This window comes from Ranitomeya variabilis, chromosome 4 (genome assembly GCF_051348905.1).
Source record: "Ranitomeya variabilis isolate aRanVar5 chromosome 4, aRanVar5.hap1, whole genome shotgun sequence".
Classification (NCBI taxonomy): domain Eukaryota; kingdom Metazoa; phylum Chordata; class Amphibia; order Anura; family Dendrobatidae; genus Ranitomeya; species Ranitomeya variabilis.
Genome location: NC_135235.1, coordinates 133172874 through 133200562, shown reverse-complemented (window position 1 = coordinate 133200562; position 27689 = coordinate 133172874). Strand labels below are relative to the sequence as shown.

General features: G+C 40.9%; 1 protein-coding gene across 4 annotated transcripts in view; it reads left to right on the top strand.

The window, feature by feature from the left end:
- The window catches only part of AIFM2 (AIF family member 2), a 117825-nt gene that overhangs the window by 77707 nt on the left and 12429 nt on the right, over positions 1 to 27689 (top strand). For 3 of the 4 annotated variants that reach the window (XR_013214532.1, XM_077259273.1, XM_077259274.1), the window contains 3 exons: positions 9301 to 9393; positions 10112 to 10220; positions 16252 to 16407. Coding sequence is in view for 3 of the 4 variants with exons in the window: in XM_077259273.1 (XP_077115388.1) it covers positions 9301 to 9393; positions 10112 to 10220; positions 16252 to 16407 (358 nt within the window). In the remaining variant the exon portion in view is untranslated. The remainder of the gene's footprint in view (positions 1 to 9300; positions 9394 to 10111; positions 10221 to 16251; positions 16408 to 27689) is intronic. The other variant, XM_077259275.1, reaches the window with a different exon arrangement.

Below are 27689 nucleotides of genomic sequence, written 5' to 3'. Positions count from 1 at the left end.
AGAAAAAAAACGGACGGCACACGCATGGTCAATGTGCCATCTGTTTTTTTTTCTCGCACACATTAACTTGCATTGGCAAGTCTTGTCCGATGTGTGGCACATTCTCAGCATGCTGCAATTTTTTTCTCATCCAGACTTCACCTGAGAAAAAAATTGCAGGTCAGCACTGCCTCATTGAATAACATTGGTACAAGTGCAATGCAAATTTTTTTTTTTTTTATGTGAGCAAGGCCTAAAAAGCCTGCCCGAAGAGATAGATAAACATACAAAGAAGGAAAAAGTATTTAGTCAGCCACCAATTGTGCATGTTCTCCCACTTAAAAAGATCACAGAGGCCTGTAATTGACATCATAGGTAGACCACAACTCTGAGAGTCCAAATGAGAAACCAAATCCAGAAAATCACCTTGTCTGATTTGATAAGATTTATTTTGCAAATTATGGTGGAAAATAAGTATTTGGTCACCTAAAAACATGCAAGATTCCTGGCTCTCACATACCTGTAACTCCTTCAAGATTGTTGGAAGACCATTCCCGGTGACTACCTCTTGAAGCTCATGAAGAGAATGCCAAGAGTGTGCAAAGCAGTCATTAAAGCAGAAGGTGGCTACTTTGAAGAAGCTAGAATATAAGACATAATTTCAGTAGTTTCACACTTTTTTGTTAAGTATATAATTCCACATGTTAATTCATAGTTTTGATGCCTTCAGTGTGAATGTACAATTTTCATAGTCATGAAAATACATAAAAAATTTTAAATGAGGTGTGTCCAAACTTTTGGTCTATACTGTATATATGTGGGATACTCTCAGATTCAAAATGATATGTGAATAAAAATCCATAAACACAATTATTAATACATGTGGTGCCCAAACTTCATACACTTATTGAAAAATATCGTGTTACAAAATGATGCTCAAAATACTGAGCATGCTCCAATTTTTTTTTATCCAATTATCTGGATATGCTAGTCAGATCCGTCGAAAAAAACGGATCCGTCGCATCAGTTATTCACAATCTGCGCCGGATCTGTTTTTTCCGACATTCGCCGAATTGTGCCTAATGCATGAAAAGCTGATGTGTGAAAGTAGCCTAACACACCCCTTTTTCTTGATTGGTTAGATGTGTTATTTATACTTACTTCTCTCCTATTGGCGCCACCCCCTGACGAAGGCAGCGTGTCGAAACGCGCATTGGGTGTGGGCGCCAGTCCAGGAGACCAGGCATATACTACATTACCCTGTAAGTCCTATGTGTATTTTGTTCATTTTGATGACAAATATTGAGGATTTTATTTTACAGTTACTCTGTTTTACTGGTCCCACAATAAGGTATTTGGAGATACTGACCTCTGGTGGGGTTTTTTTGCACTGTTTGCACTTACTGTTGCTTCATTAGTATTTTATTCTTAATGCAATGTTTGCACAAGTACTTTACATATAAAAAATTTTTTGTATTTTGGTCATCATTTTGTAACACGATATTTTTCAACACGTGTATGAAGTTTGGGCTCCACATGTATTAATAATTGTGTTTATGGATTTTTATTCACATATAATTCTGAATCTGAGAGTATCCCACATATATATATATATATTGTATAAGTAAGCACTGGATTCTGGCGTTCCTGTAACAACATACAGATAATTGTTTTTAATTGGTTATTCTCATTATAGATATTTTTTTGATCTCATTGTTTTTAACCTGGTATTTAATACAAATTATATGACATAATATTGAAATAATTTTTTGTACTTTCTGGTCGGTCTTTTTTCTTCTTTTATTGGATCTAGAAGAGATATGCATGGAGGAATGGGCCAACATACCACCAACAGTGTGTGCCAACCTTGTGAAGACTTACAGAAAACATTTGACCACTGTCATTGCCAACAAAGGATATATAACAAAATATTGAGATGAACTTTTGTTAATGACCAATACCATAATTTGCAAAATAAATCTTGCCAAATCAGACAAGGTGATTTTCTGGATTTGTTTTCTCATTTTGACTCTCGTAGTTGTGGTCTACCTATGATGTCAATTAGAGGCCTCTCTCATCTTTTTGAGTGGGAGAACTTGCACAATTAGTCGCTGACTAAATACTTTTTCCCCCAATGCATAAAGCCATGGCTGGCGTTTGGCACAGGCTGACCAGTCAGACGCCTGGGGCCTCCACCTACAAAGGGGGCCCCCTGCCTCTGAAGCCCCTGTATGAATTGCCCAGAGGGTGTTCAGCAGTGAATAATGCTGTGCATTGCTCTGTAGTCCCAGAGCGTCTCTCCTAAACCCCCCTTGAGACCCCCTCAGTGCAGTGATTTACTCACTGTGGTCCCAGAGCTCTGTGCTGATTGCTGTAGGATCAGGTTTCACAGTCACATACAGCAGCCATCAGCATTGGCTCTGACAAGTCACTAAATCACTTCTTTTAATCTGACAGGGCGACCTCCTGTCACTACTGTCTGGATGACACAAGACAGGAATATTGTCTGCTGAATCGGGGCATTTATTATATAGAATTAAATGAATTCCCATGTGAAATAATAAGGGTAAATCATACACATATATAGTACAGGTGTTCATAGGAATTAGCGTTTTTGGTGCATTTTTTTTTGCTGCCATGTTTTTAACACAGGTGATTCTGCATGTGTTCATTGAACCACGTGGAATCACCGCGTCCTATACATTGCACGGGTGAGATTTCTCTTGTGGAGACTCGCGTCTACGCCAGATAAATTGGCATGCTGGGGTCTGGAGAGACGCGCCGCATGTCCGTCTCCGCAGGTGAGGAGCGGGTGTCAGTGCACGCAGAGTAGAGATGGAATTTTTTGAAATCCCATCCACTATACTGTAACATCTGGCCGCTGCGGGTTGGACGCTGTACAAGTACACAGCAGCCGACCCGCAGCGTTTACGGATTGTGGGCACACACCCTTAGAGCTTTTGCTGTTGCTGTTTGTTTTTTACAGTATGCATTTTGTCTACAGTATATGTTTAACAAAGTTAGTTTTATTCACCAAAAACACAGTGAAAAACAACGTTGCAACATTTGGCAGCATTTTTTAAACTTTTTCATTGCTTTCTACGGGTGAAAAAAATTGCTGAAAGCGACACGCTGCAGATTTGAAAAAGGCTGCAGTTGTGAAATTCAGTCAGGGGAAAATAAAAGGGTGTGCAGGATATTTCTGAAAATCTCAGTTTTTGCTTGTGCTGTAAAATGCTGTAAACTTGTTATTTGCAGAAGAAAAAGCTGCAAAAATTCTGCATATGAACATGGCCAAAGCTGCTTTATAAAGTGCCAGCAAAACATAGGAGAATTCCGAAATCTCCTGCAGGCGCTTGTTTGTTTTCTGACTGGATTTCAGAACTGTAGCACTTTTTAAATCTGTAGCGGGTTACTTCTTTCAGTGTGTTTTCACCTGTAGAAAGCAATGAAAGAATAAAAAAGCTGCAGATATTGCAACGGCATTTTTCATTGCAATTTTTTAAGTGGTTTTGGTGAATTAAACTATTAGGTCTCATTCACATGTTCAGTATTTCACATCAGTATTTGTAATGCAGAAACAGCAGTGGAACAATGAGGCTATGTGCACACGTTGCGGAATCTGCCGTGGATATTTCCACGCAGATTCCTAAAAATCTGCAGGTAAAACGCCCTGCAGATTTACGGCAGAATTACTGCGTTTTTTGTGCGGTTTTCAACAGCGTTTTTACACCTGCGGATTCCCATTATGGAGCAGGTGTAAAACGCTGCTGAATCTGCACAAAGAATTGACATGCTGCAGAAAATACAATGCAGCATTTCTGCGTGGTATTTTCCGCAGCATGTGTACGGCGGATTTTGTTTTCCATAGGTTTACATGGTGCTGTACAACGCATGGAAAACTGCTGCAGATCCACAGCAAAATCCGCAGCGTGTGCACATAGCCTGAGAAACCCGTCACCACTTCTGTATTTCACCCTCCTGGTTTTGGCTGACACATACTGATGTGAAATACTGACTGATCATATGAATGTGGTCTTAAACATACTGTAGACAAAGCAAACATCCTCACTCCAAAAAAAAGATGAAAAAAGTGTGAAGAACACCACAAAAAAAGCTGAAAACAGGTGTTTTTAACGCAACATTTTTACTGCTAATAGAAAAGGTTTTGGCTACTGAAAAAAATGCTGCGTGTGAACATAGTCTTACTCTATCTGTGGTGTTACCTAGGACTGCAGGTGACATCTACTAAATTATCTGTACTCAGAGAGTTATCACTGTATTATCTGTGGTGTTAAATTCAGGAGATTTCCCGCATTCAGGAGAAGGTTACATTTTCAGTGATACCATTATTTTTCTTTTTTTTTTTTTTTTCTATGTGTTTTTCATTTTTTTAATGGTGTTTATCCTATGGGTTATGGTACAGGTCTTCTTTTTTTACATCAGTGTTTACATAAAACAGCATTGTTAGTGGCAAAATATTATTCCATTATTTTTTCATTTATTTTCCTTTTTTTCCCCCCAATCGACCCCATGCAGTAATATAGTTTTATAGTTGGCACCATATAGTATTTCTGGCACCCATCCTGTAATAATGTCCCAAGCTTGTAATAATATCCCTTGTCTTGTAATAATACCCATGTCCTGTAATACTGTCTCTTGCCCTGTAATAATGTCCTCTGTCCTGTAATAATGTCCCTCAGCCTGTAATTATGTCCTTTGTCTTGTAGTACAATCTCCGTCGTGTAATAATGTCCTTCAATCCTATATTAATGTTCCTCAGTCTGTAATAATGTCCCCTGCCCTGTAGTAATGTCCCAATCCTGGTCCCATCTTACAGTAATGTCCCAGTTCTTGTTCCCTTCTTATCGAAATGTCCCCATCCTTGTTCCCTTCTTGTAACAATGCCCCCCATTCAGCTGCCCTTTACATACACAAAAAAATCGTTCTCACCTGACCTCACTCCCTCAGTGAACAGTGTCCTCTTCCTTCTCTACAGCCGGGAAGCTTAGCAATGATGTCTTGTGCGACCCCACCGGATGTCAGCGTTAGCTTCTGACCTCTGATTGGCCAGTGGCTGATGTTGTTAGTGCTGTGCAGAGAGCCAGTCTCTACTCTAAAATACTGCGGTCTAAAGAAGATCCAGTGAGTCACAAACTGAGACGAAGGCAGAAATAACAACACTTTCTTTACTGAAATAGGGGTTGGAGAAAGATTCAGTATTGTATAAAACCATTTCAGATTTCCCTATTAATTCCAATTACACAGCAAGGGCTGAAATCAATGTGCCAATCTGAAAGTTCACGATTTATGTGTATTACACTTAAGAATTCGGAAGACATTTATCTAACCACTACTTCAAACAAGGTGTTCAATAAACTATATGAGAAACAGGTATAAATCTGGTGAAGAGGTCCTATGGGAACACCTGGGATGACATACTGAATATAAACTTATCAAAACCAGCAATATCAACATATAAAAGTATAAGTCATTCTTATATACCTAATCTAGGGATACCCGGGTATCTATTGTTACGGTACCATTAACATTTGGTGGATCCCCACACAGGCCTATGATTTGCGTTGGCTGCAGCCAGCCCCAAAAATCTTCCGTGTCAAAAACAACTCCAGCAAAGACAAGGATCCGCATCTTGTCGGCCGACGCCATGCCCACACGCCGGGGATTAACAGTTTTGTTGCCTCAGTGTACTGTCCAGGGAGAACACTTCACCGGAGCTTGTCAGGATCCCCTCAATATGGATGCCACAGTATTCCGACTCTCCTCTAGCAGTCACTCACAATTTCGTGTAATTACATTGCTGCCTGGTCTGCTGATGTGGTTGGTGACCACTCCCTCCATCCTTCAAAAGGTCACCTCATGCATCAGCTGACTGTTGGTTATACAGGTCCTTTTGAATACCAACTGTGCTGAAGACTGGAGGTTGTGGTTCATTAGTGCTTCAGCTGAATGCTGAAACTTGGTGCCTTACTCTGCTGTGTGGTGCATTTCAGCAGAGAAAAGCTTAGTGTTGTTTTGTGTTTCCTTTTAGCTGTGGTGTTTGTCTTACCTTACCTTGTGGTGTTTAGTGCAGCAGTGGGACCAGTGTCTTCACTTGCCCATTCCCTACTTAAGGATAGGAGCAGGGCAACCGAGGGATTAGGTATCCTGCTCGGTGACGGAGTGAAAGAACCCGTATAGGGACATTAGTAAGAGCAGGGCACATTCTCAGGTGAGTGCAGGAGGTGTCCATTTCCCGTTCCCTATTTCAGGGACCACTGTTATTGTGTACCCTTGTGTGCTTCGCCGTTTTGTGACCGTCCCCTCGTCGGGCCGGGTCATGCTAGGACAGTTACTTTGTGACATTATAACCAACCGACCCATTTTTTTTTCTGGTGAGCCATGGCTCAAATGCAGGCCTTTGACCAACTGCTTCAAACCCTCGCCAAGGAGTTTAAGGTGCTGCGTGGTGAGGTGATGCAGCAGCTGCATCATTTGGTAGGGTTTGGGGTTTCGGCCCAGGTGCAGGTTCAACCAGAACCCAAAATATCTCTTCCTGACAGGTTCTCTGGAGGGAGAGATAACTTTTTGGTTTTTCAGGAAGCCTGTAAATTGTACATCAGGGAGTGAGGAACAGCGTGTGGGGATTATAATGTCCCTTCTTAAGGGGGTTCCCCAATCCTGAGCTTTCTCCCTGCCAGCCGGTTCTCCATCTTTACGGTCGGTGGACGAGTTTTTTGCAGCATTGGCACTTGTGTATGGGGATCCTGATGGCGTCTCCCTGGCGGAGTCCCGACTGCGTAAAATTAAGCAGGGGGGGTCGGCCGGCTGAGGAGTACTGCTCGGAGTTCAGGAGGTGGGCCACTGACACACAGTGGAATGATCCTCTCCTTAGGGGCCATTTTAGGCAGGGTCTGTCTCCTAGGTTGCAGGATACTCTTGTGCAGTATGCCGCCCCCAGGTCGTTGGAGGCAGCCATGTCCCTTGCCATCCGGGTATACAGACGCTTGAAAGAGAGACATACACCAAATGTGCCCCCTGTAGTCCTTGCTAGGGAGGGGGACACACCTGAGCAGGCGGACAAACCCATGCAAGTGGGAGGAGTTGATTCCCAAACAGGGTTGCCTGCGGTTCGCCGTGGTGTGGGGGCATGGTTTTACTGTGGGCAGACTGGTCATTTTATCGGTGTCTGCCCTGCTCACCCCAATATACCTGTATTACCTAAGAAGCCGTGTCCCCCTGGTCGTGTGGAGGGAGGCGACCAGGGAGTGTATATTTCCTCCATTTCTTCCCCTCAGTGTACCTTGTCTGCTGAAGTGGTAGTTGGCGGGGTAACTGAGTGTATACCGGTGCTTGTGGACAGTGGAGCAGGTGTCAATCTGGTGGATGCTCATGTTGTCCAGACCCATGGCCTGAGGTGTAGGACACTAGCTAAACCCCTAAGCGTCCAGGCCATTGACTCTGTACTACTCAGCCACGGGTGGGTGACCCAAGTCGTGAATGATATACACTTGTGTATGGGGACTCGTCATGAGGAGTTCTTGGGGGGAATGCCAACACCCATCGTTTTAGGCCTCCCTTGGTTTAAAAAACACAACCCAGTCATAGATTGGCGGTGAAGGGAAGTGGTCAGCTGGGATCAGTCTTGTGAGGGCTGCTGCCTGGGGACTGCTGTCTCTGCCATCCTTCTACAACCCACACCCTCTCCAGTGGGGGCAGCAGAGGTGCTGCCAGAGAGTAGGGGCAGGACTCAACTCTCACTCCAAGCTCTCACTACAAGCTAATCTTGAGTGTCGGAGTTCTCTTAGGAGGAGGGGTCAGGGGAGGGTGGTAGTTCGCTCTGAGCTTTGTGGGGATGTGAGTGTGGTTACACAGGGGGATGCCTCTGTTGTCTATTCCTCAAAGAATTCTCCATCTTGTGGCAAACGTATGCATGGAAATATACATTCAGGTCCGGACCTGTGTGTGAATGAGTACGTATGAGTGTCCACCAAAAACATCAGGTGGAAGTGTGCAACTGGGACCTGGAATTCCAGGGTGATCGGGCCATATCGAATGTCAGCCATTCTCAGCCCAAGTCACCTGTGCATTAGCTGAATGTTGGTTACACAGGTCCTTTTGGATACCAGCCGTGCTGAAGACTGGAGGTTGCTGGTTCAGTGGTGCTTCAATTGAATGCTGAAACTTGGTGCCTTTCTCTGCTGTGCGGTGCATTTCAGCTGAGAAAACCTAAGTGTTTTTTGTTTCCTTTTAGCCGTGGTGTTTGTCTTACCTTACCTTGTGTTGTTTTAGTGCAGCTGTGGGCCCAGTGTCTTCACTTGCCAATTCCCTACTTAGGGATAGGAGCAGGGCAACTGAGAGATTAGGTATCCTGCTCAGTGACGGCGTGAAAGAACCCATATAGGGAAGTTAGTAAGAGCAGGGCACATCCTCAGGTGAGTGCAGGAGATGCCCATTTCCCCATTCCCTATTGTGTACCCTTGTGTCTCCCAGTGTACCCTTGTGTGTTTCGCCATTTTGTGACTGTCCCCTCGTCGGATCGTGTCACGCTAGGACAGTCACTTCATGACAGCCTGCTTCTTCACAAGAAGGATGTCCTCTGCCATTTTCCAGCTACTGGCCGACTGGAACTTTCAACACCAGGTCTCTAGCCCAACACAGCATGGACTTCACAGAGCTTCAGAGTCACACAGCCCTCACATGCTCCCCACTTATCCCCAAAGCATGGACTCAGGTTCACCAGAGCAAGGGATAAGCAACCCCCCAAAAAAACGCTGGCAGAGAACAGTCTCGACAGAGTTCAGTCCTCTCACCTCTGACCAACATCTCTTATCTGTGTAACACACAGCAGACTCTGATCCTCCCTCCCCTTCACCTTGGTCCTGCTTCCAAACCTGCGGGGTCTCCCAGGCTGCCCCTGCTCTCAGCTCTGGCAGGCAAAAACCGCAGGGTCCTAATGCTCTCCTGATGCTATCACACTCTTACAATACATTTCAATTGAATGTGCATATGAGGACACACATTCAGTTGAAAAAGAAGCACTGATGTCGGCGGTCCCCGGTCTCAGGGGCCCGAGGGCCACACCGTGGAACCTCGGGGGCTGCATGTGGCCCACGGGCTGTGTGTTTGAGACCACTGTCTTATGCTATCAGCTTTCACTGGTTTCTGACTACCATTTTTTTTGATCTGGCTATTTAATATTATTTCCCCTGCATTTTTGATTGTTAGGTTGTATTGCTATTGTTAATAACTGCAATTCACAATACAATTATAACAGTTAATAAGAGCATAATATTAACTTTGTTCTTATGTTCCCCAAAGGTCCAAAAAGCTAAACATGTGGTGGTTGTTGGTGGAGGCGTAGCTGGAGTTGAGATGGCTGCCGAGGTGAAAACTGACTATCCTGAAAAAGAGGTAGAATATTAGTGCGAATGCTTTCAGATGACAGATTGTGATTTCAGTATTATGTGCAGCTATAAAAACATTCAACTTTCAGGGTATGTGCACACGTCAGGATTTCTTGCAGAAATTTTCCTGCCAAAAAAACGGACATTTCTGTCAGAAATCCACATGCGTTTTTTTTCGCGTTTTTGACGCGTTTTTGTGTGTTTTTTCCCCAGATGCATAGAATTGCGGGAAAAACGCAGAAAATCTGCAAAATTAATGAACATGCTCATTTTTTTACCACGATGCGTTTTTTTTTCGCGGAAAAAAACACATCCATGTGCACAAAACATGCAGAATGCATTCTAAATGATAGAATGCATAATGCATGCGTTTTTAATGAGTTTATATAGCGTTTTTAGTGCGAAAAAACGTGAAAAAACCTGAACGTGTGCACATAGCCTCAGTATTACACGAGGTATAGAAAGTTTGATAAAACCCAGATACTTTGCTGCTTGGTGTGAATGGGATGTTCATCTTCCTTTTTAAAAGGCAACTCCAGTTAAATAGCTGACAGAATTTCCTGCCAGACTGTATATGCTAAATGTTGCCTACTTCATAGCTGGGGTCTAAGTTGCCGGATAAAATGTATTTAGTCAGGGTCCTAAAATGAGCTACTGCATGTCACATCTGATTCATGGCTACTTATTGTTGCCTTCACATGCGTTTTCTACTTTTCTCTGCATAGGTGACTTTGATACATTCAAAAACTGCTTTAGCGGATGTAGAGCTGCTGCCACATGTAAGGGAGACTATAAAGGAGATCCTTTTGGAAAAAGGAGTTAAGTTAGTTTTGGGTAAGTAAACTTAATCTAAATAAACCTTAATAGAGTCTGTGCACACGTTGCAGTTTTGTTTTGTTTTTCTGCTCAGATTTGTCACAAAGCCGGAAGGATTTTCTAGTGCCAGTGAATGACATTCCTGAAGTCTCATGTACACATTTCTTATTTTTTCTTTGCAGATTTAATTCTGCAGCATGTCAATTCTTTGTGTTTTTGCTGCAGTGGGGAAAATCTGCACCAAAAATGCATGAAAAAAACAAGCATATTTCTTGCAGCGGTTTTTCTGCCAAGAGATGCAGAAATGTTGTAGAAATTTCTGCTGCAAATACTTAAAGGGAACCTGACACCAGGATTGGCTGATGCAAGGTACGGCCATTGCCTTTCAGGGCTTATATACAGCATTCTATAATGCTGTATATCTGCCCCCGACCCGACCTGTAAGACAAGAAAAATAACTTTTATTATACTCACCTGCGGTGCGGTCCGGTCTGAGGGGTGTCGCTCCTCTTGGTCCGGTGCCTCCCATCTTCTTGCGATGCCGGCCTCCTTTTTGGTTCGTGTGGATGACGCGTCCCTGCTTCATCCACACAGTCTTCTCGGCATCGCGCTCCTGCATGAGCGTACTTATCTGCCCTGTTGAGGGCAGAGCCAACCACTGCATTGCGCGGGCACCAGAAAAGGTCAGAGAGATCCAGCACCTGCGCACTGCAGGATTTTGCTCTGCCGTCAACGGCATATAAGTATGCCTGCGAATGAGCGCAATGCAGAGCAGACTGTGTGGATGATGCAGGAACGCGTCATCCACATGCAGGAGGACGGGGATCGTAAGAAGATTGGAGGCGCCAGACCAAGAAGAGCAACATCCCTCGGACCTGACCGCCCCGCAGGTGAGTTTAATAAAAGTTATTTTTCTTCTCTTACAGCTCGGGTTGGGGGCTTATATACAGCATTATAGATTCCCTTTAATGTGTGCACATCTGGATCAGCTCACTTTTAGGTGCCCCTCTAATTCTATTTTTTGTGATGTCCTCATTTCTAGGTGTGAATTGTTTTGCAAGACCCGGTCCATCAACCATGTCCGTAATCTGTGTCATCTGGTTTGGAGCCCTGAGAACTGGCTCCTATCTGATGACATCCTCTGAAACTCTTTTGATTAGCTGGGATGGCTAGTCAAAAGAAAAGCCACAGTTGCCATCAGGGTAAGTGGAGACTTTCATGACTCCAGTCCAGCAGCCATACATTACTGACGTTGGAGATGGAACTTTACTCATTACTGGTCTATGAACTGAATATATGTGCAATATTCCATATGATTCACAGGTTCCTGTTACAAATGATCTTTTACCAGTTCATAAACGGTGGTAGTAATGCAAAGTATTGGGTAATGCAGTTTCATTCACATTTTCTGCAGTGGGAGGCTTAGGCGATTGCTGCAAAGCTGGACTGTCAGAGGAGGGGTGTAATCTTGGCAGCATTACACATAGAATACCTTGAAAGCTTAGACATCAGAATAAATTATTTAACAGTCTCCATATCTTCATATATAATCAACATTTTCTGAAGTTTTAATTCTAAGGATTTTGTCACTACTTTTTATGATGTACAATAAAAAATTATATTGTAGTACCGTGTTAGCCAGAAAAATCTACTGTATATAAATACTTTTATGCCCAAAAATGACAAAAGTATTTTAGGAGTGATACCTTGATTAGCTAACCAGAAGAATTATAGTTGAAACTAGAAGTTTACATACACTATATAAAAAGACACATATGCATGTTTTTTTCAATATCTGACATGAAATCAGAATAAACCTTTCCTGTTTTAGATCAATTAGGATTACCATAATTATTAGTATTTGCCAAATGCCAAAATAATGAGAGAGAGAGAGAATGTTTAAGGCATTTTTATTATTTACTGCAAAGTTAAAAGTTTACATACACTATGATTACTATTCCGTTAAACAATTCTGGACTGCCCGTATGATGATGTCATGTGTTTGGAAGCTTCTATTAGTTTTTTTGGCCACAGATGTATTCTAATGCACACCTGAAACACACTTCTTTATGTAGCATCATGGTAAAGTCTCAAGAAATCGGCCAAGATATCAGGAAGAGAATTGTGAACTTGCACACATCTGGCTCCTCCTTAGGTATAATTTCAAGATACTTGAAGGTGCCTCATTCATCTGTACAAACAATTATATGCAAGTACAAACAAAATGGGAATGTCCAGCCATCATACAACTCAGGAAGGAGACTAGTTCTGTGTCCCAGAGATGAATGTGCTTTGGTCCGATGTGCATATCAACCCAAGGACAAAGGTAAAAGACCTTGTGAAGATGATGGCGGATGCTGGTAAGATTGTGTCAATATCCACAGTGACACGAGTACTGTATCAATGTGGGCTGAAAGGCCACTCTGTCAGGAAGAAGCCACTACTCCAAAAGAAACATAAAAAAGCCAGATTAATGTTTGCAAATGCACACTAGAACTAAGACCTTAATTTTTGGAGGCCTGTCCTGTGTTCTGATGAAACTAAAATTGAACTTTTTGGGCATAATGTCCATCGTTACGTTGGAGGAAAAAGACAGAAGGTTGGAAGCCTAAGAACACCAACCCAACTGTGAAAAACGGGTGGCAGCAACATGTTATGGGGTTGTTTTGCTACAGGAGGGACTGGTGCACGTCACAAAATAGATGGCATCATGAGAAAAGATTATTATGTGGCAATACTGAACAACATCTCAAGACATCAGCCAGGAAGTTAAAGCTTAGGTGGAAATGGGTCTTCCAAATGGACAATGACCCAAAGCATACTGCCAAAATGCTAACATGCTAACATAGCGGATTAAGGATAACAAAGTCAGTGTTTTGGAGTGGCCATCACAAAGTCTGATCTCAATCCTATTGAAAATTTATGGGCAAAGCTGAAAGGGCAGGTTCGAGCAAGGTGACTTACAAACCTAGATCAGTTATACCAGTTGTGTCAGGAGGAGTGGGTCCAAATTCTGGTCAACTATTGTGAGAAGCTTGTGGAAGGATATTCCAAACATTTGACCCAAGTCATTCAGTTTAAGGGCAATGGTGCCAAATGCTAATTAAATATATGTAAACTTTTGACTTTCCAGTAAGTAATAACAATGCCTTAAAACATTCTCTCTCTCTCTCTCTCTCTCTCTTTCTCTCTTTCTCATTATTCTGTGGTAATCCTAATTGACCTAAAATGGGAAAGGTTTGTTCTGATTTCATGTCAGATATTGAGAAAAACATGCATATGTGTCTTTTTATATTATGTATATAAACCTCTGGTTTCAACTGTAGGTTTGCAAGCTTTCAGAACACAAAGGCTCCTTCTTCAGGCTTGTTTACACATGAATTACTGGGACGAGCACAACATTTAAGAGATATTACCAATGGAGCATTCCATCCCCATGGTTTTGTTAATTGAAGAGCTAAACATCAGACATTTAAATGTATCAAAGTCATGTCTGGACAACCTGTACAGCCTATAGTTGCATCAGGAACTGCATTAAAGTCACCCACACATAATATAGGGTAACCGGAAATTACGCAACCTTTTGGGAGTCAAAAGGTAAATGTTAAGAAAAATTACCTAGTGTGCCATAACATACCTTCCAAAATGATAACATGCAACTTGTATAATTTCAAGTAGGAAAAGTAGGAAGGATTTGGTCAGTAACCCAACACCCTCCCCCCCCCCCCCCCCCCCCGCAAATAGTTAGAATATGTGGTATGGTAACCTGTCATAATCCCGACTCTGTTTAGGGCTAGACACTTCTGGCCTGTGAAATGTAAGTAAATATGAGGCACATGTTTCTTAACAAAATCCATTACAGTGGCTCTTTTAAATTTGGAATTAAGCCCTCACACATTCCAGCTCAGTATATTAGGGGTCATCATCTCAAAACATCAGAAAAATGTATCTGACCCAGACATTATCACAGTCTGAGTGAAAGCAAGGAGGAAAATTGGGAGAGAACCAGAGCCCAAAGCAATCGCAATACCCACAACCAACACACATCATACCATACAGAAAACCATAAGTATGTATTAAAAATGACATTCTCCAACAAGTTATAGAAAAGAAAAATATCGAAGGTTCTTTTTTGATACTTATTCTCCAACAAGTAACATGGAATCAAATTATTTCTGCTGTACCCTGTCTAATACTAATTAGCATAAACCTAGGCCCTAAACACTAACAAACTAAATAACTACAAACAAATCCGTACTGAAAGCTCCAAATCTGTGACCCTAGAAATAAAAGGTAAATAAGGTTAAAGCAGATAGTATTTGGTAAGATAAAACTGGTGGAGCTCTTTATAACATCCAAGAGCCTACACCGCCATAGGTAAAGAAGCCAGAATGATGGGGTCTTTTTCCCTCAGGCATTCTCAAGTTGAGTACGAGGGGCATCTTCAACCCACATGAGCGCATTGACAGGAGATGTGAAGAAAGATCTTTCAACCAGTTTTGAATTATGGATATGGCATCAACCCCTTCAGTTTTCTGCTGCAGGCCCACTATCCTGAGATCATTTCTCCTGAGCCAATTTTCAAAATCATCCTCTTTCACTTGAAGCATTGAATTGTTTCTTTAATTTAGCAATGTTATCCGGCATAGGCCTTTGAGTATCCTCTACATCTGAGATTCTGCGCTCCGTCTCTGATGTGTACTCTCTTATTTCCTACAAGTCATGCTTCAGAGTCACAAGTCTTGCCGGAGCTTGTTCACTTTGATTTTGTAGAGGAGCTAGAGGATTTATGGGACAATGGGGTTGGGAAGAAGTTAAGAATTCATTGTCCATAGGCACAGAGAGGTCTGGTGTGGAGCTTTGCAATGCATCCTGGAGTAATTTTGTAGACGCAGCAGTTCTAATATGCATTGGTGCAGCAGCTAAAGTGCAGGAGTTATACACAGCAACAGTCACTTGTTCAAGGGAATTCCCAGCATTAGAATCAATATGTGGTGAACAAGGCTTGTCATATTGGGAGGACTTCCTCTTAGATTTTTTTCTTTGTATTTGCCATAGCATTGTTAGGCTAGTTTCACACTAGCGTTTACCTGATCTGCAGCAGGCTGCGGACTTCCTCTGTGAAGCCCCGCCCTCGGCCACACCTCCGCCGCTAGCTCAGCCTACTTCTGCATGCGGCCCGCATGCGACCTCCGTACCTATCTGTAACATTAGGTACGCAGGTCGTGCGGCTGTATGCGGATGCTGCTGCATGCGTCGTTTTGACGATGCGGAAAAAAAAGAAAATGCTACAGGCTGCGTCCTACGCTGGTCGCCGCATCGTCAAAACGACGCATGCGGAAGCATCCGCATACAGCCACACGACCTGCGTACCTAATGTTAAAGATAGGTACGGAGGTCGCATGCGGGCCGCATGCAGAAGTAGGCGGAGCTAGCGGCGGAGGTGCGGCCAAGGGTGGGGCTTCACGGAGGAAGTCCGCAGCCCTCCGCAGATCAGGTAAACGCTAGAGTGAAACTAGCCTTAGCTGTCTCCCAGATTCAACTGATAAATGAAGAGACCAAATTTAGGAATATGTTAATAGCTGTTAATGGAAAAAAATGGATGGCACACAGATCCAAAACACCAATAATACCGGTACCGTTTTTTCCGGTACAGCTATGGTGACACTATCTGTTTTTGGTCAGTATTTTACATCAGCATTTGTAAACCGAAACCAGGTGAGGTATCAGAGGAAAAGTATAATAGAAACACGTCACCACTTCTGTATTTTTCACCCACTCCTTGTTTTGACTTACAAATACTGATGTGAAATACTGACCAAATACTGATAGTGTGGCCGTAGCCAACCAGTATTATACGAACGTGCGAAGGGGGCCTTCTACAAAGTGGGCTTGTATCTGAACAAATTGTTTTTCACAGTGAGTGATGTGATGGGACATTCAAAGCCAAAACTCTTAGTTCAAACTCTTAGTTTGAACTATTTTTGAAATGAGGAAAAAACTAATTTGTCATTTTTGCTTAGTAAGTGTTCTAACATATATTAAACAGGGCAAAGAGTTTCCAACCTGAAGGATTTAACCTTGAACATTGTGCAAGAGAATATGGAATTGCATTTGGACAAGGATACTGAGGTGATCACTGCAGACCTGATCCTCAGCTGCACAGGAAGCAGGATTAATTCATCTTGCTACATTGATTCATTTGGTAAGTTAATGAAAAATAATGAATGCAGCTATAAATGGTAGTAAAGCTGAATTTTTCAGCTACACCATTTTGTATTTGTCTTTAAAAAAAAACAAAAAAACAACTTGTCTATAACGTTTGTCCAGAAACTTCCTGCTGACAGGATTGTTTAACAATGATTGACAAATCCGCTTTTGAAGCTACAGTTTGAACTACTTCACCCCCCAAGCCAGTCCAAATTTTACAATTCTGACCAGTGTAATTTTATGTGGTTATATCTGTGGAACTCTTCTACGGATCCCACTGATTGTGAGATTGTTTTCTTGGCACATATTATACATCATGATAGTGGTAAAAATTTGTTCTATAAGAATAGCGTTTATTTCTGAAAAAATTAGAAATTTGGCGAAAATTTAGCTATTTCGAAACTTTACATTTTTATTCCCTTAAACCGGGCAATTACGGTATGTCACGCAAAATAGTTAACAAATGACATTTCCCACATGGCTACTTTATATCAACACAATTTTTTAAGTTAGAAGGGTTTAAGGTTGACCAGCAATTTCTACGTTGTCCAACAAAATTTATAAAACCATTTTTTTATGGACTATATCACATGTAAGTGACCTTTGAGTAGCCTACTTGACATAAAATACCCAAAATTTACACCATTCTAAAAACTGCATGCTTTAAGGTGCTCAAAACCACATTCAATAAGTTTATTAACCTTGAAGATTTAACTTTTTTCTCAATAAATTTAATTTAACCCCTTTACCCCCCAAGCCTGTTTTCACCTTCATGACCAGTCCAAATTTTACAATTCTGACCAGTGTAATTTTATGTGGTATTAACTCTGAAACGCTTCAATGGATCCCACTGATTTTGAGAATGTTTTTTCATGAAAATTATACTTCATGACAGTGGTAAAATTTCTGTTATGTGACTTACATTTATACGTGGAAAAAATCGGAAATTTGGTGAAAATTGTGATATTTTCTATCTTTTAATTTTTATGCCCTTAAATCAGTCATGTCAGACATAATAGTTAATAAATAACATTTACCACATGTTTACTTTACATCAGCACAATTTTTGAAGCATAATTTTTTTGTTATGACTTGACTTTGAGGGGTCTATATGACATCAAGTACTCAAAAGTGACACCAATATAAAAACTGCACCCCTCAAGGTTCTCAAAACCACATTCAAGAAGTTTATTAACCCTTCAGGTGCTTAACAGGAATTTTTGGAATGTGGAAAAAAATGAACATTTAACTTTTTTTTACAAAAAAATTAATTTAGACCCCAATTTTTTATTTTCAGAAGGGTAACAAGAAAAATGGGCTACAAAATTTGTTGTGCAATTTCTCCTCAGCATGCTGATATCCCATATGTGGGGGAAAACATTGTTTGGGCGCATTGCAGAGCATGGAAGGAAGGAGAGTCTTTTGACTTTTGGAATGCAAAATTTGCTTGAACAATTAGCAGACGCCATGTCGCATTTGGAGAGCCCCTGATGTGCCTAAAAAGTGAAAATCCCGCACAATTAACACCATTTTGGAAACTAGACCCCTCAAGTATATGATCTAGATGTGTGGTGAGCACATTAAAACCTCAGGTGCTTCACAGAAGTTTAAACGTTGAACCGTGAAAATAAAAATAATCACATTTTCCCCACAAAAACGTTTTTAGCCCCAAATTTAGCATTTTCAGAAGGGTAACAGGAGAAAATGCAGCATACAATTTGTAGTGCAATTTCTCCTGAGTATGCCAATACCCCATATGAGGGAGAAAAAAATCCATGTGTGTCATCCAAGTGCACGTGTGCAGGACGTTTTGCGGCCTGTTCTGACACAAGAAAACGAACATATGAGCAAATTTTTGGCCCACAGACACGTGGTCTGTGAAACACACTGAAATGTGCACAGAACCATTCCCTTGAATAGATCTACATGTGTCAGTGTCTCCGGTACATGCGAAAGCTGTCACTACACTACCAGAGACATGGACATGTGAAAGATCCCTAAAAGTATATCTTTTTATTGCAAAAAATAGTTTTTGCATCCCCATATACTGAGAGCTGTAATTTTTCCATATTTTGGGTGACAATCATGTTCGGGATTTTTTTTTTTTGCCGGACGAGTTGACATTTTTATTGCTATAATTTTCAGACACATGACATTTTTTGAGCACTTTCTATTCTGATTTTTTAGAGACAGAATGAACAACACCAGCAATTTTTTTTGGGGGGTGGGGGGTTATGTCGTTCTTGTGGTAAAATTGATAAGGCAGTTTTATTCTTCGGGTCAGTACGATTACACAGATACCATAGTTATAATTTTTTTATGTTTGACGCTTTTACACAATAAAAACTATTTTTTAGAAAAAATAATTATTTTTGCATCGCTCTATTTTGACAGCTATAACTTTTTTATTTTTCTGCTGATGGAGCTGTCTGATGGCTTGTTTTTTGCTGGACAAGATGACGTTTACAGCGATGCCATGTTTATTTATATTTGTCTTTTTGAACGCGTTTTATTCCACTTTTTCTTCGGCAGTATGATCATAAAGCATTATTTTTTTACTTTTTTTTTTTTATTATTGTGTTCACTAAAGGGGTTAACTAGTGAGACATCGTCATAGGTTGGGTCGTTCCGGGCACAGCGATACCAAATATGTGTACTTTTATTTTTTTCATAAAAATATTCATTCATGGGAACAATATATTTAGATTTTTTTTAAATATTATTATTATTATTATTTGATTTAAAAAATATATATATTTTTACAATTTTTTAAAAACTTTTTTACTTTGTCCCACTATGGGTGGGACTATAGTTTTTTGCAGGCTGATTGCCTGTATAGCATTGGAGTGCAGCAGCATTAGCAGCACAGGAGTTTTGTTATGCTTTCTGTCAGTTTAGCGATGACTTGAGTTAGTTAGATCATGCACTGTACATGATTTAACTAACTTGCTAGAGCCTGGTGACCCGGATGTCATCATGACGACATCTGGTCACCATGGCAACGATCTGGTCTCTGCGATGACATCTCAGGAGCGCCGATCAGAAGGCAGAGGAGTCTCCCTCTGCCTGCCTTTTATATCAATCGCATCATTTAAGGATTTAAACTGCCGGGGATTGTGTGGTCAGAACTCTCCAGTGCTTTGTTTCCATCAGTTTCTGGGTACTACTTGAGGTATGTTTGGCGTCCTTGTCCTGCTGGAGGACCCATGACTTAGAATGCAAACCCAGCTTTGACATAAGGCACTACATTACGACCCAAAATATTGAGATTTCATGATGTCTTACGCAAAGTCAAGGCACCCAGTGCCAGAGGCAGCTAAACAACCTCAAAACATCTTTGAACTTTGACCATATTTGACTGTAGGTAATGTGTTCTTTTCTTTGTAAACCTCATTCCATTTTCAGCAGCAAGAAAAGTGATGTGGTCTACAAAAAAGCTCTATCTTGGTCTCAACTGCCCACAAGACGCTTTCTCTGAAGAATTTTGTCTTGTTTCTGAACATTTTGACAAACTGCAGTCTTTCTTTCTTATGTCTCTGCGTCTCCTGCCATATCGTTTTATTTAATTGAAATGTGAACAAATAGTTCACACTGACATTGATAGTACTCTGAGCAGGAACTTCATTCGGACTGCTTATCCAACATCCGGACTATTGTGCATTATTATTATTATTATTTATTGTTATAGCGCCATTTATTCCATGGCGCTTTACAAGTGAGGAGGGGTATACATAATAAAAACAAGTACAATAATCTTAAACAATACAAGTCATAACTGGTACAGGAGGAGTGAGGACCCTGCCCATGAAGGCTCACAATCTACAAGGGATGGGTGAGAATACAGTTGCAACCTTTCATTAATTTTTCTCTGCCATCCACATCCAGAAAGATTGGCCACAGTGACATGGGCTTGATTATGTTGTGCACCATGGTCAAAGGAACATCAACATCTCTAGAGATGGACTTGTAACCTTGAGATTGTTAATATTGTTCAACAATTTTCTTTTTCAAGTCCTCAAACAGTTCTTTTCTCTGCTTTCTGTTCTTCATGCTTAGTATTGCTCACACAGACACACAATGCAAAGATTTAGTCAACTTCTACCCTTTCGATCTGGTTTCAGGTGTGATTTTCATATTGCCCACTCCTGTTACTTGCCACAGGTGAGTTGAACGAGCATCACATGCTTAAAACAAAATTGTTTACCTACAATTTTAGAAAGGTGCCAAAAACTTTTGCTGGGACACTTTTGGGGTTTTATGTGAAATGGTGTCCCTTATGCCATTTTTTCTCTGTTTTTTTTTTTTGTTCCAAACGCGCATAACAAAACGTGTAATTGCAATAATTTTCTAGGAGAAACACTTCATGTGAAGGATGGAGGGATTTAATGGCAACTTACTATTCTCCTGAAACATGTAAGGCTGGTTTCACATTTGCGTTTTTTGCCACTGCGTTTTAGCGCAAAAAAAAGCATGCGTTTTTTCCTATATTTAACATTAAAAACGCATGCGTTTTTTTTGGATGCGTTTTGCCGCGTTTGACGACGCATGCGTCTTTTCTATGCTTGCGTTTTGTTGCAGAAATGCAACATGTAGTGATTTCTAGAGGCGTTTTTTTGCCGCAAAAATTACTTTTTCCCACGCTCGACGTCATATGAGGACATCCAGTAGAGGGCGCATCACCGCGACTGAAGGTAACTATAGGTCATTGACCTACATTACCTTCATTCCCCGGGGTTTAATTGACGCCTCTCCATTATTAATCTGGCTTAATGTCACCTTACAATAGCAAGGTGACATTAACCCTTCATTACCCCATATCCCACCGCTACACGGGAGTGGGAAGAGAGTGGCCAAGTGCCAGAATAGGCGCATCTTCCAGATGTGCCTTTTCTGGGGTGGCTGGGGGCAGATGTTTGTAGCCAGGGGGGCCAATAACCATGGACCCTCTCTAGGCTATTAATATCTGCCCTCAGTCACTGGCTTTACCACTCTGGCGGAGAAAATTGCGCGGGAGCCCACGCCAATTTTTTCCGCGATTTAACCCTTAAATTTAATAGCTACAGTGCCGAAATTTTGCACATACACACTACTAACATTAGTAGTGTGGAATATGCAAAAAAAAGGGGGATATGACATGGTTTACTGTACAGTTATATGAAAAAGTTTGGGCACCCCTATTAATCTTAATGTTTTATAAAAATTGCTTTTTTTTGCAACAGCTATTTCAGTTTCATATATCTAATAACTGTTGGACACAGTAATGTTTCAGCCTTGAAATGAGGTTTATTGTACTAACAGAAAATGTGCAATCTGCATTCAAACAAAATTTGACAGGTGCATAAGTATGGGCACCCTTATCATTTTCTTGTTTAAAATACTCCTACCTACTTTTTACTGACTTACTAAAGCACTTTTTTTGGTTTTGCATCCTCATTGAGCTTTGAACTTCATAGCCAGGTGTATGCAATCATGAGAAAAGCTACTTAAAGTACGCTGCGTTTTTAAACGCAAATGTGAAACTAACCTAACTGTAACAAGACATCTAGCTCAGCAGTGGGGGGCAGCCTTCTGCTTCAGAGAAGAAATTCACACCCCTATCAGCTCACCTAGCTAGTCTCTATGATCCTACAGTAAGACCCCCTTTTGATACCATGCTGTCTAACAGCTTTGTTCAATCAGCTATGATTTCATAAGGAGAATGTGGACTTGTGCAGTAAAGACAAGATTTCTCCAGTGTAGGGTAATTTGACAGCGTAGATAAGTTAAAAATTAACTTTTAATAGCAATGTTTTTATATTTGGACTATCTGGACACCAAGAAGAGATGTATAACAGTATAAACTAAATAGATCAACTGACCGAACAATATATATATATATATATATATATATATATATATAAATAGTTTGTAGCCAAAAAAAGTCAAATATAAAATAGTTCAATGGCCAAACTTATCTGTGCTAAAAAACAAGGAAATGTGAAATATGTGAAATGTGAATAGCATACTGGCTTATGAACTTTATGAACAAACACATGAGATTTTTAGCACAAGATTTGCAAACGTTGTGAGCCCATTCACCAAAACGTCAAGGTAATCTCAGATCGAATGGGTAACTACACTGACTGTCTGGTGTGAACACTTACCTATGGTATCTGAGCTGAATGCCTAATGTGAACAGAACCAATTGTGTTGAGATGTAATTAAAACATGGAGAAGGGCAGGGCGTTCAAGTCAGAAAATAGTATATAGTAAATAGATCAACTGACCGAAATATATATATATATATATATATATATATATATATATATATATATATATATATATATATATATATACACTCACCGGCCACTTTATTAGGTACACCATGCTAGTAACGGGTTGGACCCCCTTTTGCCTTCAGAACTGCCTCAATTCTTCGTGGCATAGATTCAACAAGGTGCTGGAAGCATTCCTCAGAGATTTTGGTCCATATTGACATGATGGCATCACACAGTTGCCGCAGATTTGTCGGCTGCACATCCCAAAGATGCTCCATACAAGGCAGGATGGATCCATGCTTTCATGTTGTTTACGCCAAATTCTGACCCTACCATCCGAATGTCGCAGCAGAAATCGAGACTCATCAGACCAAGCAACGTTTTTCCAATCTTCTACTGTCCAATTTCGATGAGCTTGTACAAATTGTAGCCTCAGTTTCCTGTTCTTAGCTGAAAGGAGTGGTACCCGGTGTGGTCTTCTGCTGCTGTAGCCCATCTGCCTCAAAGTTCGACGCACTGTGCGTTCAGAGATGCTCTTAGGCCTACCTTGGTTGTAACGGGTGGCGATTTGAGTCACTGTTGCCTTTCTATCAGCTCGAACCAGTCTGCCCATTCTCCTCTGACCTCTGGCATCAACAAGGCATTTCCGCCCACAGAACTGCCGCTCACTGGATTTTTTTTCTTTTTCGGACCATTCTCTGTAAACCCTAGAGATGGTTGTGCGTGAAAATCTCATGTGTTTGTTCATAAAGTTCATAAGCCAGTATGCTATTCACATTTCACATATTTCACATTTCCTTGTTTTTTAGCACAGATAAGTTTGGCCATTGATCTATTTTAACAGTATAAACTGACATGTTTCAGTGGAGAGCCTTAATGGTATACACCACCCTATGCTGGAGAAATTTTGTCTTTACTGCTTTTGTTTACTCACGTCCCTGACTAGGATAACTTTGGGCATTTCCTTGCAACAAGGTGCGTGCATCTTGGTGAGCTGACTCTGTTCTTTAATTTCTGACATTCAATGTTGACTTATGGTATGTCCTTACATTATCGAGATCTCTGGAATGAGCCGAACGCCTTCCAGGATCTCGATCCGTTATAGCACCCCAGGGTGGGGAGATACATAGAATGGCTGGTAGGAGCCAGGTAGCAAAGCAGTGTTGGGTCTCCAAGCATAACGGCAGCCCGGCCAGATCCGATGGCGTTAGAACCGTGGCCCTTCTGTTGGGAAGTTATGATCTGTCATAGGTTTTGGGAGATTTAGCTACCAACCTCTAGGGGAGGGGGATAATGAACCTCCCAGGGGCGGAAAAGGGTGTTACCAACTATTGGGAATAAAGGCTTGTGTAAGGCCATATGTTCTCTCTCTGTTATGCTTGCTGTTCACTTCGAAAGTGGGGGCCATGTCGAGTAACGTGCTGTGAAAGAACTAGGAACCAGCTGGCAGCCCATGCCCTGCGCGGCCTGGTGCACAACTGGTGGAACATCAAACCAGTAATTGATATGATTCATCTGCTTATATCTTTAGCATTTCACCCATATTTGTACATCTGACCATTGTATATGTATAACCTTTGTGTGTATATAGTGTATTGTCTAGTGTGCGCTTAAAGGCATTTAAATATGTAGACTCCTGTGAAAAAGTGTTTGCCCACATCTCCTTTTAAGTGGGGGGAGAAAAAAATATACAGACATTACATCACTGGGTCGTAATTATTCATTCTTTGAAGTAAAACATTGTTTAAAAACAGGCAGTTAAATGTTTTACCTCACAAAAATAATCAGCAGGGATTCCCTGCTGTCCTGTTTATATACTCTCTTTTGCATCCTTCCCTTCCCTGGTATGCTCAGACCATGTTCCTATAAGGTAAGATATAGCCATTACTCAGCACAATGTCATTCATAAGATTATGTCAGCAGAGGAAAACATTTTTTTTTTTTTTAACACATCCAACTGTGGAACTTATTATTATTCCAAGTTCTATTGATTAAAATGGACTTTTGTTGTTGGGAAAACCCCTTTAAGAACCGAGTTATTTTGTAGGTTAATGACCGGGCTTGATTTTTTTAAATCTGACCAGTGTCACTTTGAGGTAATAACTCTGGAACCCTTTAACGTATCTGAGTGATTCTGAGGTATTTTTTGTGACATATTATACTTCATGATAGTGGTAAAACTTGTTTGATACGACTTGCCTTTCTTTGTGAAAATAGTGGAAATTTGGCGAAAATTTCACAATTTTCAAACTTTTAACTCTTATGCCCTTAAAACAGAGAGTTATGTCACACAAAATAGTTAATATATAACATTTCCCACATGTCTAATTTAAATCAGCACAATTTTTGAAACATAATTTTTTTTTTCGTTAGGAAGTTATAAGAATTAAAAATTGGCAGTTTCTGTTTTTTCAAGCAAAATTTACAAAACTATATCACATTTGAAGTGACTTTGGGGGCCTTTTTATTTTCACAAGGGTAACAGGAGAAAATGAACCTCGAAATTTCTTGTGCAATTTCTCCTGAGTACTCTGATACCTCATATGTGGGGAAACACTACTGTTTGAGTGCACGTCAAGACTTGGAAGGGGAAGGAGAACCAGTTGACTTTTTGAATGCAAAAATGACTGGATTCTAGAGGAGACACCATGTCACGTTTGGAGAGCCCCTCGATGTGCTTCACAGAAATTTATAACGTAGAGCTGTGAAAATAAACAAAAATCACACCTTTCCCACAAAAATTTTCTTTTAGCTCCAATTAGTTTATTTTCAAAAGGGTAACATGAGAAAATGGACCCCTCTAGATGTATGGTGAGCACTTTGAACCCCCGAGTGCTTCACATAAATTTGTAAGGTAGAGCAGTGAAGATGAAAAAATCAATTTTTTTCCACAAACATATTCTTTTAGACCCAATTTTTTTATTTTCCCAAGGGTATCAGGAGCAAATGCACCACAGAATTTGTTGTGTAATTTCTCCTGAGTGCGACTAAACCACAAACTTAGTTGAAAACTACTTTTGAGGCACAGTACAAAGCTCAGAAGGGAAGAAGCACCATATTGGAGTTCAGATTTTGCTGGAATGGTTTGAGGATGCCATGTCACATTGGCAGAGCTCCTGAGGTGCCGGAACAGCAGAAACCCCCTATAAGTGATGTAATTTTACAAACTACACCTCAATGAATTTATCTAGGGGTGCAGTGAGCATGTTGACACCACATGTGCCTCACATACAGTGAGGGAAATAAGTATTTGATCCCTTGCTGATTTTGTAACTTTGCCTACTGACAAAGACATGAACAGTCTATAATTTTTAAGGGTAAGATAATTTTAACATTGAGAGATAAAATATCTAAAATAAAATCCAGAAAATCACCTTGTATAAATTATATAAATTTATTTGCATTTTGCAATGAGAAATAAGTATTTGATCCCTCTGGCAAACAAGACTTAATACTTGTGGCAAAACCCTTGTTGGCAAGCACAGTGGTCAGACGTTTTTTGTAGTTGATGATGAGGTTTGCGCACATGTCAGGAGGAATTTTGGTCCACTCCTCTTTGCAGATCATCGCTAAATCATTACGATTTTGAGGCTGTCGCTTGGAAACTCAGAGCTTCAACTCCCTCCATACGTTTTCTATGGGATTAAGGTCTGGAGACTGGCTAGGCCACTCCGTGACCTTTATGTGCTTCTTTTTGAGCCACTCCTTTGTTGCCTTGACTGTATGTTTTGGGTCATTGTCTTGCTGGAAGACCCAGCCACGACCCATTTTTAATGTCCTGGCGAATAAAAGGAGTTTGTCACTCAGGATTTTATGGTACATGGCTCCATCCATTCTCCCACTGATGCGATGAAGTAGTCCTGTGCCCTTAGCAGATAGCAGAAAAACACCCCCAAAACATGTTTCCAACTCCATGCTTGACAGTGGGGACAGTGTTCTTTGTGTCATAGGCAGCATTTCTTTTCCTTCAAACACGGCGAGTTGAGTTAATGTCAAAGAGATCAATTTTTGTCTCATCTGACCATAGCACCTTCTCCCAATCACTCACAGAATCAGCCAGGTGTTCATTGGCAAACTTCAGATGGGCCTGCACATGTGCCTTCTTGAGCAGGGGAATCTTGCAGGCACTGCAGGATTTTAAACCTTTACGGCATAATGTGTTACCAATGTTCTTTTTGTTGACTGTGGTCACAGCTGCCTTGAGATCACTAACAAGTTCCCCCCGTGTAGTTTTAGGCTGATCTCTCACCTTCCTCATGATCAAGGATACCCCACAAGGTGAGATTTTGCATGGGGCCCCAGATCGATGTCGATTGATAGTCACTTTGTATTCTATTTTCTTACTATTGCACTGACAGTTGTCTCCTTCTCACCCAGCGTCTTACTTATGGTTTTGTAGCCCATTTTAGCTTTGTACAGGTCTATGATCTTGTCCCTGACATCCTTATAAAGCTCTTTGGTCTTGCCTATGTTGTAGAGGTTAGAATCTGATTGACTAATTGAGTCTGTGGGCAGGAGTCTTTTATAAAGGTGACTATGTAAGACAGCCCAAAATTTAGAAAGTAGCTGACTGCGCAACTGGCAATATGATGCCCGTCCTAGTTCCACGGACCAAAGTGGAGATGTACATACCCAAAAGAAATGAAGGACAGCATCCAATCCAGGTGAAAAAACGCTCCTTTCATTGTGCCAATTGCGACGTTTCAACCATCAAAGGTTTTTCTCAAGCATACAAAACAGTTACTGTGTAGTGATTGGTGTGAACCATAGCCAATTCCTATTTAAGGCTGCCATTTTAACTGTTTTGTATGCTTGAGAAAAACCTTTGATGGTTGAAACGTCGCAATTGGCACAATGAAAGGAGCGTTTTTTCACCTGGATTGGATGCTGTCCTTCATTTCTTTTGGGTATGTAAGACAGCCGTCTTTAATGCAGGTAACGAGTTGATTAGGAGCATCTAACTGGTCTGTAGGAGCCAGAACTCTTAATGGTTGGTAGGGGATCAAATACTTATTTCTCA